Source organism: Salvia splendens, chromosome 1 (genome assembly GCF_004379255.2).
Source record: "Salvia splendens isolate huo1 chromosome 1, SspV2, whole genome shotgun sequence".
Taxonomy (NCBI): Eukaryota; Viridiplantae; Streptophyta; class Magnoliopsida; order Lamiales; family Lamiaceae; genus Salvia; species Salvia splendens.
This window is the reverse complement of record NC_056032.1, coordinates 12861622-12881720: the sequence shown is the minus strand read 5'-3', so window position 1 is coordinate 12881720 and position 20099 is coordinate 12861622. Positions and strand designations below refer to the sequence as shown.

Here is a 20099-nt window from a genome sequence, read left to right as displayed (position 1 = left end):
GGTCATAACTTTATCTACAAAGCTCCGATTGAGGCGTGCAATATATCCACGCGAAGCTCTTTCGAAGACGAAGAGAATGATATGCATTAGAGGTTTGTCAGACTTCAAAATCGCGAGAAACATTGACTCAAACAAGGTTGCTGCATATCCACATATTTTGTGTACATTTTCTAATCCATTTTCTATCATTTCTCAACAAACATGTAAACATACCAAAATATAGAAATATAATCAAAATCATCTAAGGCAACCCTCTAAAACCATGCAAAATCCAAATACGTCAACCGACTATATAAGATCACGAAAAAAATCACTATGTGGTTCATGGATTCATAAATACTCGTATATAAAAGCTTTCTTTTAGTATATTTCCAATATAATAGTGCAAAGTGTTTTGACGCCGCTTCGTCATTGAATTATGCGTACTTTGATGATTCTTAAAACAAAGATAAATTATTATTTGACTTATTTACAGCTGGAATAAATTAAATTTGACCAATCATAATTCAAGAAAACTTAGAGTTACTCCAATTAGCTAGCATCTTGATAATTCACTATTTAACAATTTAAAATATTTTTGTTACATCTACGATGCACCTCTCACGTTATGAAAATTTTATTCAATTTTCTACGAATTGATTTATGTTTGAATTTTGAAACAAAGTGTTGATTTATGTTTTAAATACATAAACATAAACATAAACATACTATTGATAGATATTTTGTAAATAATTATGTAATGAATAAGTTATTTAAATTTAAATAACTTAATCTTTTTTAAAAATATTAATGAAAATTAAAAATATGTATTTCATTGTTCAATGATTAATTAAAAATATGTATATAATTAAAGAAAATTTAAAGTACGTATTATTTTTTTAAAAATATTAAAAGAATTAAAAATACGCATTGGCCCGAATAACCCGGTGGGTTAGCCCGAAACCCGAAGGGTTAGGATTAGGATCGAACTTTTATAACCCGAAAAAAGCATAAGCCGAATAGCCCAACAACCCGAACGGGTTGGCCCGATTGACATCCCTAAGTAGCAGTACGGAATATATTTTTTTCTAGCCGCGGCGACACAGTGACACATGGGCACATATCATTTTGGCGTGTGGTGAAATGGGCCGAAGATTTAAGGCCCACTTTTCATCGAATATGGATAGGCCTTGTCTTCCATGTCACATATAGATATTTTTGAATGGTACACCACCCCCTTTTTTTTTTTTTAATATTCATATTTTCAAAAACTCAAATATGTGTCCATTTAAGTGATTCGTGTTAATCCAACACGAATAAGTTATGTACCAACAACCACAATAAAACAAGTTATTTTAGAGAGGCCACTACGTGGATATTTGAACGATCCATTATGGATCATAAATTTATTGCAATTCGTTAACATAAAAGGGACATTGACATAGTATTTGCGACCATCCATGAGTTATTGAGTTACTACTACTGTGCTACATCAACTAAAAAAAGAAGAATTCTAGACCCAAATTTTGAATATCAAATAATTTTTGTCTGCATAGGTGTCGAGCTATTTCTATGTATTATCTATAATACTCTATCCGTTCCAAGCTAATCGAGTCATATTCCTTTATGGATTGTCTCAAGTTAGTTGAATCATTTTTTATTTGCCAACAACTTTATCTACTCTCATACTTTACCCTCTCTTCCTCTCTCTTTCACTTTACTCTCTCATCTTTATAACTTTTAACACCTTAATTTTAATTAAACCCAAGGCAGTAGTAAATTTTGCAGTCTTTTAAGTTTTAAGTGTGCGACGTTCTCACTCACCAAAGAATGATTTTGAGATTATCAAATGCACTTGTGCAGATGCTAATTACCAATACAAACCAATTGCTCATTTACACATTGTAACACATCTTGGGTTGTGGTTAGAGTTGGTACAAACCAACATATCGTATTTCATACAGTGTTTTAAATAAATATTACTCCTAGTAAATATGTAGATGCAATTGATATCATTTCGATTACGATAGTCACCCGTTCAAAAAGGAGTATTGTAGTCACATTTAGACCATCAAGGTTGAACTAGAGCCAAATACTACCACTATTATAGACTTATAGTACTATGTAAATTCTGGAATCAATGGCAAGTGTAATTTTGATTTAAAATAAATAAAAGCCATATATATTTATAAATCATATATAGTCCTAATATTATCCGTTTTCATTTTTTTTGTGACGTGTATTATGTTCTTATCACTTTTGCAACTTGAAATTTGGTGTACCAATATAAATCATCATAAAGATCAACACTTCGTACGATGAAATACCACAACATTTCTTGGAAAATAAAATAAAAATCATGGAATAATTGGGCAAGTTGGGAGGTGGAGAAAGAGAAATCAATTAGAGAGACGGAGGGGCGACTATGTTGGAAAATAAATAAATATGGACCTTAATCTTCTTTTCTCATTTATGCACTCAAATTTGATCCACGTAAGAAAATAAATATCTTTCAGGATATTTTGTTCTTTACAATCAAAATTTCACAAGCTGGTTGGCACTTTACTCCAAACTTACATTAATCAATGAATATAAGTAAACGTGCATAAACTCTACATAGATAATACTCCTAAAGCAATATCTAAATTTTAATTTATATACATGGAATTTGTTTATATATGTAGAATTTATATACATTTATTACCACTGTCTAATTTTTATTGATAATTTAATCATATTTCTTTCTGCATCATATATTATTGTTATTAATAATATTGAGAAGATGCGGTTTGTTGATATTATTATTATGTTAATATTTGAGAAAAATGTCAAGAGCATCAAATGTGTGCCACGTTCTAACTTGTCCCACTAATAATGTGTGGCATACGACCCACCAAATTAAACATTGTTTCGGTTTTCCAACTTCCCATTTGTCAAGTCATCCTTTTAATCCCAAATTATAGAAAAAGTAATCATTGAAAAAGGAAAAAGAAGAGAGCAATAAGGGCTTGAAGTTTTTTCTTTTCTTTGAAGAGAGTTTGATGTGGAAGATAAGCATTGGACAAACCAGAGCCACAAATTAGATACATCAAAGCCCAGATCCACGTGTTGATTTTGTATCCATGAAACCAAAAATATCTTCTTTCTCGTGGGGGGGCCCACGCGACAACTTGTGCGCCTTGCTTAAATATCTTGTTAAAGGTATTTTATTCTAATTGGAATTTATTAACATAGACCAATGGTCCCCCACACTCTTATATTTGTACCACCAACTAAATTAGAGATTGATAAAATTAAAAAAAAAACAAAAAAATAATGGTGAAAACTGAAAACCAATGGCGCCTTACTTTTTTTGATTGGGAAGGACGTGGCGAATTTCGGCCATTCATTATTTTAGTATAAATATCACTAGATATTTATACTAACTAAGCAACTATGAATATTCACTCAATTGCCCATAAGTTATCAAAATTCTAGAAATGCACCCCCAATTGGAAATTGTTGAAGTTTAGTTACATGAGAAATTTACACATCTTTCAACTCATCACTCTATAAACCTCCCACAAGTTCAAAAAATGAAAAATCACAAAGTCTTGATTTTAATATCACTATAATTTTCAAAATGATTTACAATTTTAATGTAATACTCCTTGCAATAACATACGAGTTACAATTAATTGCATTTTAAAATTTAAGTGAAACATATTAGTGTAAATATGCAAAAGAAAAAAATCACACAATAATAGCATTAACCACAATAATTTATGCATAAAACGTTAGCAAAATCAAACTACATATTTAAAATAATAATTTGTTAACTTTATGGTGTTAATTATAATTTTCATGAATGATGGGATAAACCAGAAAACATTGAAAAATATCTAAACGATCCAACCAATGAATACTTATACTAGAAGAAATGTGAGCCATCAGATACAATAGCCAATAGGAAGGCCACCACTTCCACAGGATCAAAATTCAAGAATTGCGGGTCTCCAATTCTAGATATTTTGAGTTAAAAATGAATTTATACAAAAGCATTTATAGTAAACGAGTCGAGTCGTAAACAAATTTCGGATATTCCAAGTTGAACAGTTAATCGATTGAAGTCTGGAAAGAAAAGGGGAATGGGAGAAGTTGTGATGAGCGGTGAAAATGAAATGGAATTGCAAGTTCGAGAAACAGGGGTCGAAACGGAGATGGAAAGAGTCGGTGAAAAGGGCAGAATTAATAATAAGAAAGATGCAGCTGAGACTGTGAGATGGGAGAGGTTCCTCCCCAAAATGGTGGTGAGGGTTCTCTTGGTAGAGGCTGATGATTCCACAAGGCAGATTATTTCTGCACTTCTCAGGAAATGCAGTTACAGAGGTTCGTTTTCACTTCGGAATATCACGAAGTTATTTTTACAGAGTAAAAAAAGTTGGAATTTTGATTTCTGGGGTTTGAGGAATGTGACTGTTTATGGCTGTGATGGGATTTATTCAATTATTTTTCTGTCCAAGATTGAATCTTGTGGCTGTTAATCTTTAAATTCGTGATTACGCAGTGAATTTTGGGTTTTAAGTAATTGTTTTGTGTGCCTGAAAATGTCTTGAAGAAAAATTCTCACTAGATGGTTCCAGTGTATCGATCCTGAAATTTTGTGTAAATCTTTTGAGTTAATTATGTTTTAGCTTGCTAGAATTGTGATATTCAGAAGATTTCAGGTTTAGCTACTATAAAAGGAAGACCTTGATTGAGACCGTACTGGTTTCATAAGCACTTTTCAATTTTTGTAGTTCAAGTCACTTGGCAAATTTCTGGAAAATTTCCCCCATGACTTGATTTGCAAAAAATAAATAGTTGAGTCGTTAAGATTGCACATTTTGTAAAATCGCAAGTTTCTTCAAACATTGTGATTTTAAGTGGAGTTAAGACAAAATTTTCTTTCATCAATCATTGACAGTTTGATACATCTATTGTTGTCAGTTTTTATTTCTAGAATTTCCACATCTATTAATTTCCTGAATTTCTTGAGTTCCTAGTATTTCTTTGACGTTCTGTGTCTGGCCTAAATTTGTCGGATAGTATCACTCATAAATCATAATGGCACCAATAGTTAGAAGCAGTTTTGGATTGTTATTGTTTGCAAACTAAACTATGTTTTTTTGTGAAACAGTTGCTGCAGTTGGTGATGGATTAAAAGCTTGGGAGGTTCTGAAAGCAAGACCCCATAACATAGACCTCATTTTGACTGAAGTTGAATTGCCATCAATCTCTGGATTCGCCCTTCTCACTTTAATCATGGAGCACAACGTCTGCAAAAACATTCCAGTAATAAGTGAGTACGTTCTACTTGGAAAACCTTTCGATATTCCTTGCAATTACTTCATGTATTCTTACATCATTTTATTGGTATTGGGCAGTGATGTCTTCACAAGACTCAGTTAGTACAGTTTACAAATGCATGTTGAGAGGTGCAACCGACTTTCTTGTCAAGCCAGTCAGGAAAAACGAGCTCAGGAACTTGTGGCAGCATGTCTGGAGGAAACAAGCTGTAAGTTGATTCTGTCCCATGTTTTTTTCTCCAAGAAATTGTTCTTTTTCTATCCTGTACTAAAAACTAATCATTTTTGTGTTGTATTATGCTAGTCGAGCACTGCTGCTGGACCGGGACCTCCTGATGAGAGTGTAGCTCAAGAGAAGGATGAAGCGACTGCTGAGAACAATGCTACAAGCAACCGTTCTAGTGGTTACATGTCATGTATCCAGAGAAACAAAGAGGGCACCGAGAAAGGAAATGATGCTCAGGTATCTTTGGTTTCTCTACACTTTATCCTATCCATCATTAGTTAAAATTTGGATCATCTACAATGGATGATTTCAACTAACACGAGACTCATAGAACCGCTTATTTGAACTGCAGAGTTCGTGCACAAAACCAGGATCAGAAACTGAAGAAGAAGATGAAGGCAAGCCCTCGAAACGTGAAAGCCCTAAGTGCCTTTCGGATGGCGTTAGTACTCCCAGGCAGGAAGAATGCCATCAACAAAATAGTAAAAAGTGGACTCGTGATGGTGAGACCGAAGGTAATGTTCTGTTAGATTTACCACTCTTCCTTGTATGAATTCACCTCCATGGGCTTTTACCAACCAATTTGGTTATAGGATTGCAAGTGGCGGCCAAATCGGATGCTGATCACACAGTGACACGAGAAGACAAGAGTTGTGATCATAATCAGGAACAGACTGAATACTTTTTAAGAGAGGCCATTGATTTGATTGGAACTTTTGATAGTCACCTCAAAGGCACTCTTGCGATTGCTGCTTCGATTTCTAGTGCAAACAAGTTAGACATTTTGCCTATGTTGGATCTGTCTTTGAGAAGATCTCATCTTGTGAGTCAAGTAAATGATGACAGGCAAAGGTTAAACCACTCTGATGCTTCTGCATTTTCTAGGTCAGTTAACATGCACCCTTTTCTCCTTTATCCATCATCGTTTCTTGAATGTAGTAGTGATTCTCTTTAGTATGTCATTCGTCGAAACTTCATAAACTGATGAAGAAACAACTCTTTGGCAGATACATAAACAAGCCGTTGCAGCTCAGTCCCAGCACTTGCAATCAATACAATGACATTGGGATAAGCTCGGAGAAACCAGTCGATTATAATCCTGACGCTCGTGGCCCAACACTGAACTCACCTTCTATGCCTTCTGTCCAAACAGGATGGCCTGAATTCACATTCTCCTACTCTCAAAATCGAGACATATCTCACCCGATTCCTGTTAGAGGCGTAGGGTTTGGGAATGTGAGTAGCCCTTATGGTTCTGTGATGCCCCCGTCAGGGTCTCCATCACTGCCTAGTCAAGGTACAACTCACCACTCAGAACCCTTCCCACAGTGGAATCCTTTCTTTCAGTCGGACCATCAGCCCTCGACTTCTCAGCAACTACACAGCCCTGCAGACCAGAGAAACAGCAACTCTGTGGATCAGACAGAAAACAAACAGGGCAACAGAGTTGAAGAGTTGGAGGATCAGGGCCTCGTATCGCATGGAACGAATCAGAGTGCTAATAGAAGTTTATGCAATGGCAATATGAGCCAACATCACAGTCAAGTTTCTGGATGTAATGGCACGATCAACTGTCATGAAGAGAGCTTTCATGTTCACGATGGACCCTCTCATCGAGCAATGCAAAGAGAGGCAGCCCTAACAAAATTCCGCCAGAAGAGGAAAGACAGATGCTTTGAAAAGAAGGTACATTGATCTTCCAAAACAGCATCTATTCCCAAGTCTTGAAAACTATGACACTATTTGTTGCTACAACCTTACTTTTCTCATAATCAATATTCGATTTTGAAACAGGTGCGGTATGAAAGCAGAAAGAAGCTGGCTGAGCAGCGTCCTCGTGTAAAAGGACAGTTTGTCCGACAAGTGCCAACAGATCAACCTGGAAGCTCATCGGCTGGTTAGCTACAGCAGGAGCAAGATTGAACAAGTTTTGGCAGTAACATGTAGTGTGATATGATATGAGTTAGAAAATTTGGCATCTCTTAATTCTTTACCTGATGTATGTATTAGAGAGCTGATGTACAAGCTAGCTAGGTGGACCAACTAATGGTGAAGACAACTGTTTGCACATGTTTTTTTCTTTTTTCTTTTTTTGCCTCATTTTTAGGCATCTATACATTAACTAAGTTGTGTAGGTTCATATCTGTAGTATAAGTAAATCAAGGTTTATCAAATTTGATTTTATTATGATTTTAGTGTTTTGAAGTGGAGCTGGATGAAATATTATCAGTATTATTTAGTCAGTCTATATTGTTACTTCATATCTTTTGGAACACATTCCGCCCTCACAAAATCAACACGTAAGTAGTACTATATGGTAGAGGTCAACAGTTGTAGATTGTTTACATTCAGATAGGAAGCAAAAGTTAAACACAAAAATAGTACTCCCTCCGTCTCGGCTAAGATGACATATTTCTTGGCCGACACAATATTTTAGGAGTTATAGGTTAAAGTGTTTAATTGAAGAGAGAAAATGTGGTGTAAATATTAAAATAGAGAGAGAAAGAAAGATAAATATTTTAATACGAGTGAGAAAAAATGGTTGAGTGTATTAATTGGAGAGATAAAGTTTTCAAAAAAAATGTATCATCTTAATTGAGACGAACAAAAAAAAGGAAAATATATCATCTTAGTTGTGAAGGTGGGAATAGTATTATTTGGAGGCAAAAAGTGGCATAGCCTTATCTGATGGGAACCCACAATTGTGTAGCGATATTAATCTCACATCATTCATGCACTGTCATTGTCAATGGTGCCAAGTGCCAGCTTCCAATGTCCAGATTTTTTTTCTTTTTTCTCTTGAATAACAACTGCAAAAATTCGATCTACCTAATAATACAAAGCAAAGCATTATGGTAAACTAAAACCATAGTCATTAATTAAACCCAAGATTAATTATGATATTCTTTCAAGAATACTTGGTTTATAATCTAAAGAGGTATTAATGGGTTTTATACAAGTAGGTGGTAGTAATTATGTTCGAGTTCACTATAATTAAATACTCTCTCCATCTGCGAATAGGAGTCTCATTTCTTTTCGGAACGGGTTTTAAGAAATGTTAGAGCATCTCCAACAAGGAGAGGTAAATGAAAGAGTTATATTAACTATTTACCTTCTCATAAAGTGAAATATACCCTTCCAAAAAATAACACATTCTAAAGGAAAAAGGTATATAGAAAGGTAAATCATTTTAAAAAAAATATAATAGTACAAAATGCATTAAAAAACATAAAATATAATACTTCTCAAATACCTTCTCACTTGGAGAATTGTTTTTCATGAAAAGAAGGCAAATATGATAGTTATAAGATTTTACCTCTCTATTGATGGAGAGGTAAAGATACCTCTTCAAAATGGGAAAAATGTACAATACCTTCTCAAATACCTCTCCCATTGGAGAATGATTTTTCATGGAGAAAAGGTAAATATGGTAGTTATATAACTTTACCTCTACATTTACTTCTCCCCTTGGAGATGCTCTTAAGAAAAGTGGGTGGAAGAAAGTTAGTGGAATATATGCTCCACTTGTATATATTAGTTTTAAATAATATGTGAGGGGATGAAGTTAGTGGAATGTGGGGTCTCTTTACCATTTATATTAACTAGTGTTATCACCCGTGCTATGCACGGGGCATAAGATTTTTAAATAATGAAGTTAAATTTTAAGATAAGAAAAATAAAAAAAAAGTGGATAAAGAGAATTAATAATATTTATGATTAAAAAAATATGTTAATTATAATAAGTATTCATAACATTATAAAGGATTAAAAATATTATAAACAGTAACAAAAAGAGCAATGTAATATTTATGTTTGGCAAACGATTTTATGCAATATTAATTTATGATATGAGTGGAGTAAAATAAAATAAAACAAATGACAAACATGAGATACACGATTAATGATAAATAGTGGGTTAGTTAGAATAAGATATATAAATAAAAGAAAATATATGTGCAAATGAGGATATGAGACGAAAAAATCATATAATTTAAATAAATAAATAGTTCATTAATTTTAATCAACAAAACATATGTATTCAAAAAATAAATTCTATGCATGTGGAAATATATATTTACATAATCTTATGTAGCATTAAACAAAATTCTTATAATCACATTTGCACACTTAAATATTTCTATCTATACGTTGACATAAAAAAAATTATCAATCGCTTCCATATTATCCTCTTTATATACCCATAATGCAAATGGTAATACAAAATGATGAATAATTTGGAACACGGATATTATAATTAAAATATTAACAATAGTAACCTTAATGTCTTTAATCACAACGGTTGCGTACTAAAATATTTCAAATTAAATCACCCATGAGACAATAGTCAAAGGGAATTGACAGTGCGTAAAACTTGAATGACAATTTTGGATCAGAAGTTAAAGAAATTATAAGAATCAAAACTTTTTCACTAACGTTATGACCAATCAAAACTTTCGCCTCGAAAACATGATTACCAAAACGTGTGATTATCAACAAAGTTCCATTACACAACTCATTAGAATGATCAATGTTCCTTATCAACAAAACATGGAAACCAACCTTCAAAAGCTATGCATGATTAGGAATACGAAACGACTTCAAATTATTCAGCAAAATAATTAGAGATTGTATCAAACTTGGATATACTATCAGAGCTCAATCAAATAAACACGAACATCATATTTATCCAAAAAGATTATAAACTAATTAACTTCATCAAACTACATCTAAAGTAGGAGTTCAATTAATGTTAAATAAAACTCCATTTGTAATTTAGACTAAAGATAATACTAAAATGAGATTTTACAAATTTGTAAGAATAAAAATTAAACACAAAAAGTTGATTTTTTAAAATATTTTCTTAATTAATTACTACATCTTAGCTGACTACTTATTTTCTTATGTTTAATTTCAGACCATGGAATAACTTGATATGCATGACCTAAGATTAAATGCAAATTTTGCACACGAAAAAAATAATTTTTTATTTCCACCATGTATACATATAAAAAGTTAATTATCACTTAAAATAAGTGATAACAGTTCATCACTTAAAATTTATACTACACTTTATATTATAAGAACTCATACAAACTTTGTGTTTAATTTTTATTCTTACAAATTTGTAAGAATAAAAATTCAACTTTTTGTGTTTAATTTTTATTCTTACATATTTGTAAAATCTCTTTTTAGTATTATCTTTAGTCTAAATTACAAATGGAGTTTTATTTAACATTAATTGAACTCCTACTCATACAAACTTTTTGGATTAATTTTAAATATTTATAATTTCATATAATTTCATAATTTATTCGATAAACTTTATAGTATTGTTTAATTAATTGGAAACTAATTAAAATATATTATGAAAATATATACGACTATCTAAAATATATTAAAATTTCCAATTAAGTAAATATAGGATGAGACAAAGGATTATATATTTGTGTTGTCATTTAGTTTGATTAGTAATATGGAAATAAGTATTGATATAAAGGATTTCGATTTTCCTCATCATTATTATTTTAATACATAATACTATATACATTATATTATATATATGTTTATTTCAATAAATTAGAAGTATTAAAAAACATATAAGTAAGATTCTTAAAAATATTATATAATCTAATAAATTAAATCAAAGTTAATGAAAAAGAATTTAATTTAAAAAATATATATTTACAAAGCCCAATACATAAAAAATTTAAAATACATAATAATAGAACCCAACACCCAAACTAAAACTCTATTCAAATAAAAATTTACAATTACAAATTATTTAAATCTAAAATCCTCCATTAGATCCAACCCACTAAACCCACTTTATACCTAAAAAGGCTAAACTAAAGCCCAAATAATGAATACAAAATATAACAAAAATATAGAAAAGAAGAACTCAAAGCAATGTGAAGATTTTAAAAAAAATGTACTACTCCTTAATGGATGTATTATCTATATACAATTTTAATTTATGATCCAAGTGGAGTAAAAACAATAAAATTAATGACAAAAAAAATATGTGTAACTAAGGATCAAAGAATATAAGTTAATTAGAATAAATATACAAATAAAGAAAATATGTGTGATTAAAGATCAAAGAGTAGAAATTGGAATAAGAAACGTACAATAACAATATACTCATATTAGATAATTCAAAAAATATTTTAATTAATTAACTATACATTTTTAAATAAATATTAACTAAACACTTTAAAATATATAATACATAGAGCAAAAACACTTCAATGACATACTACAACTCCATATAAAAATAGTAGGAGTATTATTTTAATATTCAGTTAAACTCAAGAATAATTAAAATTAATTTATGTACTTTAGTTTCATATTAAATTTATTATCATAAAATTAATATTAGTGTGTAATATTAATTGAGAAATTAACTAAGTTTATTATATTATTCAGTAAAAAACAAATTATTATTGCATGGAGTATATTTTATTAACAATTATTTTTGGCCATGGATATTGCTTAATTTATTAAAAATTTGACAGATATAAAATAAATTAATCGTCCCAAGTCCCAACAACCAAATTAAACCCCCTTCACTAAAAAGAGAATATCAATTAGTATAAAATTATTATATCACTATTATTATTTATTGTAGAAAATACATAAAAAGGCCTGAAAAAAAAGCCCAAATATTTAACTACATAAATTAATATTTAATCTAACCCTAATACTTCTTCACACACAAGAGGCGCCTCCATTACCCCCTATCTCTCTCTCTCTCTTCCCAATTGAATATGCTACTACCGCCGCTCCTTCCACCCGCCCCGACGCGCAGCCGCTCCTTCCACCCGCCTCGTCGCTCCACCGCCCTGCATCGCCAGTTCATCCGCCGTACTTCACGCCTGCTTACTTCGCACCAACCTCGGCCAGCCGCCGCCTCCGGCAGCTCTCTCGGTCAGCCGCCTACCGTTTTCCACTGCTTTTCTTTTTCTCCTTCGTCTACTTTTCTTCTTCTCGCCATTGTGTCATAACTCTCTCGGTTTCACGCCCCACCCCAGTTGTTGCCGCTGCGGCCCCCGACAGCTACTGCATTAGGTGGCTGGGTTTGCTGCCGTCACTCTCTGTTCCTTCATGCCGGCGTTGTCGTTGTTCACGGTGAGAAATCTTTCTCTTAATTATATTCATGTTTTACAGAATTTGTAAAATAAACTTGATATTTTGGTGTTCAAATTTTCAGAAACGGGTAGATTGAAAAATACTACCTTTGTCTATCGCCGGAGTGATCGACGGATTCCGGGCTGACTCACTCCCATGAGATAAGCTGCAATCAAAAAAATAGTTTACATTAGTTCACATGAATGAATAAACACAGTCTTTGGAGAAATCCAGTTGAGAGAGAGAGAATGAGGGCCAGGGTTAGTGAATGGTTAAGTTTATAAATGTCTTAAACTTCTCACAGAAGCCATTTTTTTCTGCATCTCATTGGGCCAATTTTTATCCAATAATATTTGCCTTTTTTTCCCCAATAAATAGTTTTCCCGCTCAAATGTGTGCCACATAGACTCCCAAAAACTGTCCCTTTAGATATTGATAGATTATGAACCGAGACTCCTATTCGCGGACGGACCAAAATGGAAAACGGAACTCATATTCGCAGACAGAGGAAGTATACAACAAACTTATTTTTTAAGGACATAAAATTTGAGATGCAATTATTTGCATAGGAAATTTTTTAAAAATAACAACAATTTAGGACGCAAAAGAAATTGTCTTTAATTTAATGGTGATTTAACTTAATCTTTTGTTATTTTAGGACGCTTCCACTTGCGTTCTCTAATTTTAGTTGAGACACCAACAATAAAAATGTTTTTTTGAAGTGTTGGTTGTATATTTAGAAATACAAATTAATTAGCCTTCTTAAATGCATTAAAAAACGTCCTTGATGAGTTTTTTTTTTGTAGTTATGTAGAAAAAAAATCCTTACAATGAGAAAGGAAATGCATTAAAACAACAATGGTAGGGTGATTGGGCAAAAGTTAAATCGAGAAGTTAAAACGAGAAGGAAATGCATTAAAACAACAATGAGAAAGGAAATGCATTAAAATGGACAAAATTCATGAAAAGTTAAATCGAGAAGAGAAATCACTACTCATGAGTCATGAGAATGGGGGGCAAGACAACAACTTTCCCAAACTCAAAAATATGGTAATATATCAGGATTTTGCCGTAATTTCCATGTCGACCAAGGAGTATTCCTATTCAAAATTCATAGTAAAATGGTCATAGTCCCTCACTGCACTCAAACTTGCATTTCTTTACAAATAATGAGTATTATCTGTCATAAATTAAAAGAGTCTATATATATATATAGGGTAGTGTTAATCTCCTTTTCCTTCCCTAGATTTAAGTTCCTTCTTAATATCAACCATTAGATTGATGGAATGGATGGACTAGATGAAGCATCACAAAATCATCCCGTGTTGCATTATTAGACTCATTCTGTGCATTATATGGGTATAATTGTAAAACTACGAGGAATTAAAACGGAAGGAGCGAGATTTCAACGTGATTTTCTTAGACCTTCCATCTACCCACGCTCTCTCACTCCCACCGTCTCACTCCTCAAACCCACGATTCAACATCGTCTCCCCGAATTCCCCCCCATTTCCAAACCCTAGCAACCACTCCAATCCACCGGAAATCAACCTTAGTGTCGATTTTCGCTGTTAATTCAACCTTCCGCCGCCGTTTCACTGTCGAAAACTCACTCCCTTCGCGCGCGACTTCCAGTTCGAGTCGACAACAAGGTAGGGTTTTAACGCTTCAAATTTTCGTAATACCCACTGTTTATCGCCGATTATCACCGCTGACACACCACCTAATTGTCGATTCATGTTTTTCGCACTTGTTTTGGTCGAGATTTTCGTAAATCGTAAAATCGTGTTCATTTGTGTTAGAGTTCTGTCTATTATTGAGGTTTGTAGTTAATAACTGGTTGACAATTGTGTATTGAGCGAATTTGGAGAGAAGATTGTATCCGATTTGATATTTGGTTGAGTGTATGTTATATTATGTCGTGCATTATTCGATGGAATGTATACATTGTTGTAGGAAGTGTTGTGCATTATGTGTTAGGCATTATAGGCCTGTTGTTGTACATGGGTAAATGAGTGAATGCGGTAGTTGTATGTTCATTAGTTGATTGAATCTGTACATTATGTAGCTATTTCTATGCATTATTTATCATGGTTTAGCCATTATGTGACTTGTGTTGTACATGTTGTACGCATTAATAACAAATTATAAAACGATACGAATAATTCACCAAATTATCACGAGTAATGGATGTTATTAACTATATAATGCACAATATGTGAACTGCAATGCATACGAATAAGATGTACCATGTTATGATGTTTGACACACGTTTCTTGTTTCCCCTAAGGGTTTAATAAGCTTAGGGGCTAAGGTATAGTACGTAGACATTACTAAATGCACGTATGTAATCTTCAATCCGTTGATTAACCCATATACACAATACCTCTAATAATGCATAATATACTGAGATAATGACAATTAACAGCTACATAATGCACTACCTAAACCAAATAATGCACATACGTATATTCCAATAACAACAATTTGTTAGTAATGTCTACGTACTATACCCTAGCCCCTAAGCTTATTAAACCCTTAGAGGAAACAAGAAACGTGTGTCAAACATCATAACATGGTACATCTTATTCGTATGCATTGCAGTTCACATATTGTGCATTATATAGGCAATTATATGCATTACTCGTGACCATGTGGTGCATTATTCGTAGCGGTTTCCAGCCATTATTAGACTACTATTGTACCCTCATAATGCACAAAATAGGACAAATAATGCAACACGGGATTAATTACCCAATGTTGATCTTGACCGTCCATTTCTCTAATCTAATGGCTGATATTAAGAAGGAAAAAAGGAGGAAATATAGGAAAAGGAAATGAATACATCCCTATATATATATATATATATATATATATATATATTGTTTTATATACCAAACTAATTTTAAAAGCTAAACACCAAACACATCATTATAAAACAACGTGGAGTTCATTACAACTTTAATATTTTTAGTTCATTATAGGGAATTCAAAGATTTAAAAACAATGACATCATCTAGCTTAATTTAAAATTTTGAAGTTCATTATAGATTTGTTATTAGTTCATTATAATGAACACATGTTATCTTATAATGATGGTGTTCGGCGTTTTAACGTTTAAAACTGGTTTGATATTGATGTATTTTATAGTATTGATGTATTTTATACTAAGGAGCTCTATGGACCCTAATACACCCCTATATATACACGTAATTATATACTACTAGAAATTTTATAGTACGGAGTAATATTTATATAAGCATCATTCATAAACACTTCTCTTATTTAGTCAATGTTTAGCAGTATTATATAGGAGTATTTTGTTATGCATATTTAGTTTGAATTTGATTTTATAAATATTATATTTATATTACAAATTACATGAAGATGAAAGTTTTATTTGTTATTTTAATACTCCCTCCGTCCCACGTTACTTGAGGCGTTTCTTTTTTACACGAGATTTAAGAAAATAGTGTTTAGTGAGTTAAATAAAGTAGATGAGAGAATAAAGTAAGAGAAAAAAGAGAGAGTAAAGTAAAAGACAGAATAAAGTAGGTGAGATTAAATGTTTTATTTTTAGCCAAAAAGAGAAATGACTCAAGTAACTTGAGACAATCTAAAAAGGAATACGACTCAAGTAACTTGGGACGGATGGAGTATTAATTTGATGTTATAGAAAAAATAAATAATTCGAGCTTTAATTATTATGTAATTGTAGAATTAATGATATCGGTAATAATTTTTGAGGTATTAGTAACATCTATTTTTTGTTTTTTTTTGTGTAACATCTATATATCATGCATATTTCACAAAACTAAATTTAAAAACTTCTTTACTAGTAATAACAAAAAAGCATATCTTTAACAATTTCTCTACACCACTCAAATTCAATCACCAAGTGCATATAAACATCCCAAGCACAAAATTCCAAAAGTGACAGAATTTTCAACACTGCGCGATTAGAAGAGTGATGAGTCGTCAAGTAATGTTCACCTAAACCCTAGAAAACATTTTTCCTTAACCCAAAAGCAACTATAATAGTTCAATTTTTTTAAGATTCCCCATGTCTTGCTTTCAATTTACACTAATTTTTGAATTTCAATCGTAAAAAATCAGACATGTTTTAGAAGAGTAATATATATATATATATATATATATATATAGAGGATTGTGATCAAGATAGAACCATTCTTAAACGTAGAACCATTCTTAAACGTAGAACAAATGCCAAACGGAGGTCGTTAGATCTTTTAATCCAATGGTGTTGATTTGCACAAAAACTTCTCATTACAACCAAAACTATTATTAATGGGTGAATGCAGATAAGTGAAAAAATAAAGCATGCATGGACTCTTCTTCGTTTCATTCATTCTTCCATCAACATGTGAGTTTTTTCACATGTTGAGTCCGGAATGTCGTGAAAACATAGTCTAATATGTATGATTTTTAATCTTGACCGTCATTTTTTCCTCATCCAATGAATAAAATATGTAGAGTTCTAGGTTCTACACTTAAGAATGGTTCTATCTTTAACGCAACCCTATGCATGACTTTTGACAGTTGCAAGCTTTCTTACTTAACCATAATTATGGACTGAAAATTGAAAAAGGCTATTTGCTATTGGGTTTATGGCTACTACCACTTGGAAAAAGTAACTTCTTTTGCCAACAATAATTCTTAAAGAAACTCAATCGGAATCTTAAACCCATGAAAATAACTTGTCAAAAAATATACTGTAAATTTTAAAGAGAGGCTGCATATTCATGATTCATTATTGATATGTTGCTTGTAGCTTGTAGCTTGGGAGTCCTATCCCGCTAACAATGTGAGATAATGATACGGCTATTATTATTATAATTATTTAGTTAGTTAATTATGGATTTTCATATCTTTTTCATATCTTTTGTCTTGCTCATTAAGTTAGTATCCACTATTAGAAATAGTGGACATTGTTCTTTAGTTCTATCATTCAAGAAATATCAATTATCCTTCTATTTTACTTTCTCTTACTCTCTTTCCTTTCAAACGTGCAAAACGCACAAAATCATAATTTTGACGCCGGATTGATCGACGGGCAAAAGCTCCCGCGACGTTCGACGCAAAATCTACGAGTTAAGGAACTTCATCCTTAACAATTGGTGCTTTCATCGTGATCTCTTCCTCCGAATCGTTGTCTACATGTCGTACAGCTACACCGGATATCAATTCCGGCAGGCGGATTACCACCCATGGCAGCCTACGCAAAATCTACGAGTTAAGGAACTTCATCATTAACAGATAACAACCAAAAGTAACTAACTTCATTAAAAATCAACTAATTACACCAATCTCAGTAAATCAAGTCCATGGCTAGAAATATCAAACCATCATCAAATTACAAATATTTTTATTGGAAAAAAGGAAGAAATGCAAAGTTGCAAACAGTTACACTCGACTCCAAAATCTTGAACTGAGAGTGGTTGCCAAGAAAAAAAGCCCTTTATTAACCAACCCCCCATCTTTACATTTTCTTTCTTTCCTCACCATACGAAATCTCCAAAAGCTCTCTCTCTGTGCAAATCATGACTGTAATCAGTGAAAAATCCCCCAAAGACTGCGCCAGCAAGAAAGCAAGCAAGAAGCTCTACCTATACCTCACCACACTACTCCTCTCTCTACTATCTGTGATCTTCATAATCTGGCTCATCCTCCACCCCTCAAAGCCTCACTTCTCACTGAGGGAAGCCGACATCAACCAGCTCAACCTCTCCCTCAGGCCATCCCTCCTCAACTCCTCCATCCAAATCACCCTCCAATCCCACAATCCCAACACGAAACTCGGCATCTACTACGACGAGTTCCTTCTCTACGCCTCCTACAAAGGCCAGAAGATCACCCCAGAGACCTCACTCCCCCCCTTCTACCAAGACCGCCACGAGACCAACCTCCTCAGCGCCTCGCTGGTCGGAATCCAGCTCCCGGTGTCCCCGTCCTTCGCCTATGAGGCGCAGCGCGATCAGGGGGCAGGGAGGCTGGCCTTGAGCATCAAGGGAATGGGGCAGCTGAGGTGGAAAGTGGGGACTTTGGTCTCGGGGAGGTATCGGTTCATTGTCAACTGCGTGGCGATTATGCCGCTTGGGCCTACTATACCTTCGCCGCCATTGAGTTCAAGGCAGACCTCTCAGTGTTCTACTTCTATGTAATGTGAATGTGAGACTGGGGAGATGATGGATTAATTCTTGATGCATCATTCATTATTTGATAAGCTTATGGTTTCTTGGTGGATTTAGTGTTGAAATTGTGCTACTATTAATTAATTACAGATATACTACTTAATAATAATAATAATAATAATAATAATAATAATAATAATAATAATAATAATAATAATAATAATAATAATAATAATAATAATAATAAAGATGGGAAGATTGTATCTAATCTTTTTATGGTTTTGTATGTTATGGAAGAAAGAACAAGTGGGATTGATGGTGTCTTATTGGTCTTTACCATTTGGTGGTAGATGGGATTTTTCAGTAAAGATAAAAAGGTATGAAATGGAAATTTTGCTGCTTTCTTGATTGAGTAGTTTGTGTCCCTCTCATGCCTGCCCTCTTCAGTGCTTTTAGAGTGTACTAGTAAATGGGCTCAATTTCACACCACTAACTAATTGAGAAAATATATGACCGAGTTTGGTCAAATATTAGCGTCATATATACTACACAATCAAGAGAGAATGCAAAGTAATCCTTCACCTTTTTAATTTCCACGAACCACCAGAAAGTAGATATATTTTTTTGGCAAAAAGTGGCATATTAAAAGTTTTCTGTAAAATTGGGGTTGTATTATTAGGAGGGTGGGTCGACCATGAAAAGTGAAAAGATTTTTTAAGCAAGGGAAAATGCAGTTTCTTACTACAAACAAATGAACAACGCAGTCAAGTTCCAAATTTTCATTCACACCCGAACACAACGTCAGATAGCTAGAGCAGGGGACATAGTTTTGAATGTACCAACTCTGTTTACTTTATACATAAATAGTAAAAACAAACTCCATAACACGTTGATTGGGTAATCTATCATCAATCACTTTTTCTCTTACATCATGTTAATGGAAGTGCTAAGTGGTGGTTGATGTGTATATGAAAGATTATACTACATTTCATTGTACAGATACACAATGTATCTAATATTACTACTATTAGATCAATATTGATGACACTGATTAATATTATTGCTTAAAGATTATAATTAGATTGAGCTAATTTTTATCAAGCACAAGTCTATTAGGATAAGATATGTTCATATCTCCTTGAATCCCTAAACAAACCTAACAAATAGTACTAATTTATAAGTGAGGATTTCCAAAATTCTCTTCTGTCTACACTTTTGATAGCTTATTGCCCATGCAATAATCGAACTTTTGAGTAAGACTAATTGACTACTACAAAATTTGAGGTT

The 20099-nt window shown here is 32.8% G+C and overlaps 2 protein-coding genes across 2 annotated transcripts; both read left to right on the top strand.

Annotated features, from left to right (window-relative positions):
- Window positions 1–3913: 3913 nt before the first annotated feature.
- Window positions 3914–7719, top strand: LOC121742748 (two-component response regulator-like APRR5). The gene is made up of 8 exons (XM_042135993.1): window positions 3914–4347; window positions 5138–5299; window positions 5385–5515; window positions 5611–5769; window positions 5885–6047; window positions 6126–6417; window positions 6540–7218; window positions 7327–7719. Exons 1-8 carry the CDS (start codon window positions 4107–4109, stop codon window positions 7432–7434), a joined length of 1935 nt encoding a protein of 644 aa, XP_041991927.1. The 5' UTR covers window positions 3914–4106; the 3' UTR covers window positions 7435–7719.
- Window positions 7720–18056: 10337 nt separating this feature from the next.
- LOC121802759 (NDR1/HIN1-like protein 26) lies at window positions 18057–19140 on the top strand. The gene has a single exon (XM_042202455.1). It carries the CDS (start codon window positions 18222–18224, stop codon window positions 18840–18842), a length of 621 nt encoding a protein of 206 aa, XP_042058389.1. The 5' UTR covers window positions 18057–18221; the 3' UTR covers window positions 18843–19140.
- Window positions 19141–20099: the final 959 nt, after the last annotated feature.

Bases quoted from the DNA above. Each gene is read 5' to 3' on its own strand.
- LOC121742748 (XM_042135993.1), top strand. From the start codon at position 4,107: ATGGGAGAAGTTGTGATGAGCGGTGAAAATGAAATGGAATTGCAAGTT. The intron at 6,418-6,539 runs GTCAGTTAACAT...ACTCTTTGGCAG, and splicing joins GATGCTTCTGCATTTTCTAG to ATACATAAACAAGCCGTTGC. The intron at 7,219-7,326 runs GTACATTGATCT...ATTTTGAAACAG, and splicing joins ACAGATGCTTTGAAAAGAAG to GTGCGGTATGAAAGCAGAAA.
- LOC121802759 (XM_042202455.1), top strand. From the start codon at position 18,222: ATGACTGTAATCAGTGAAAAATCCCCCAAAGACTGCGCCAGCAAGAAA.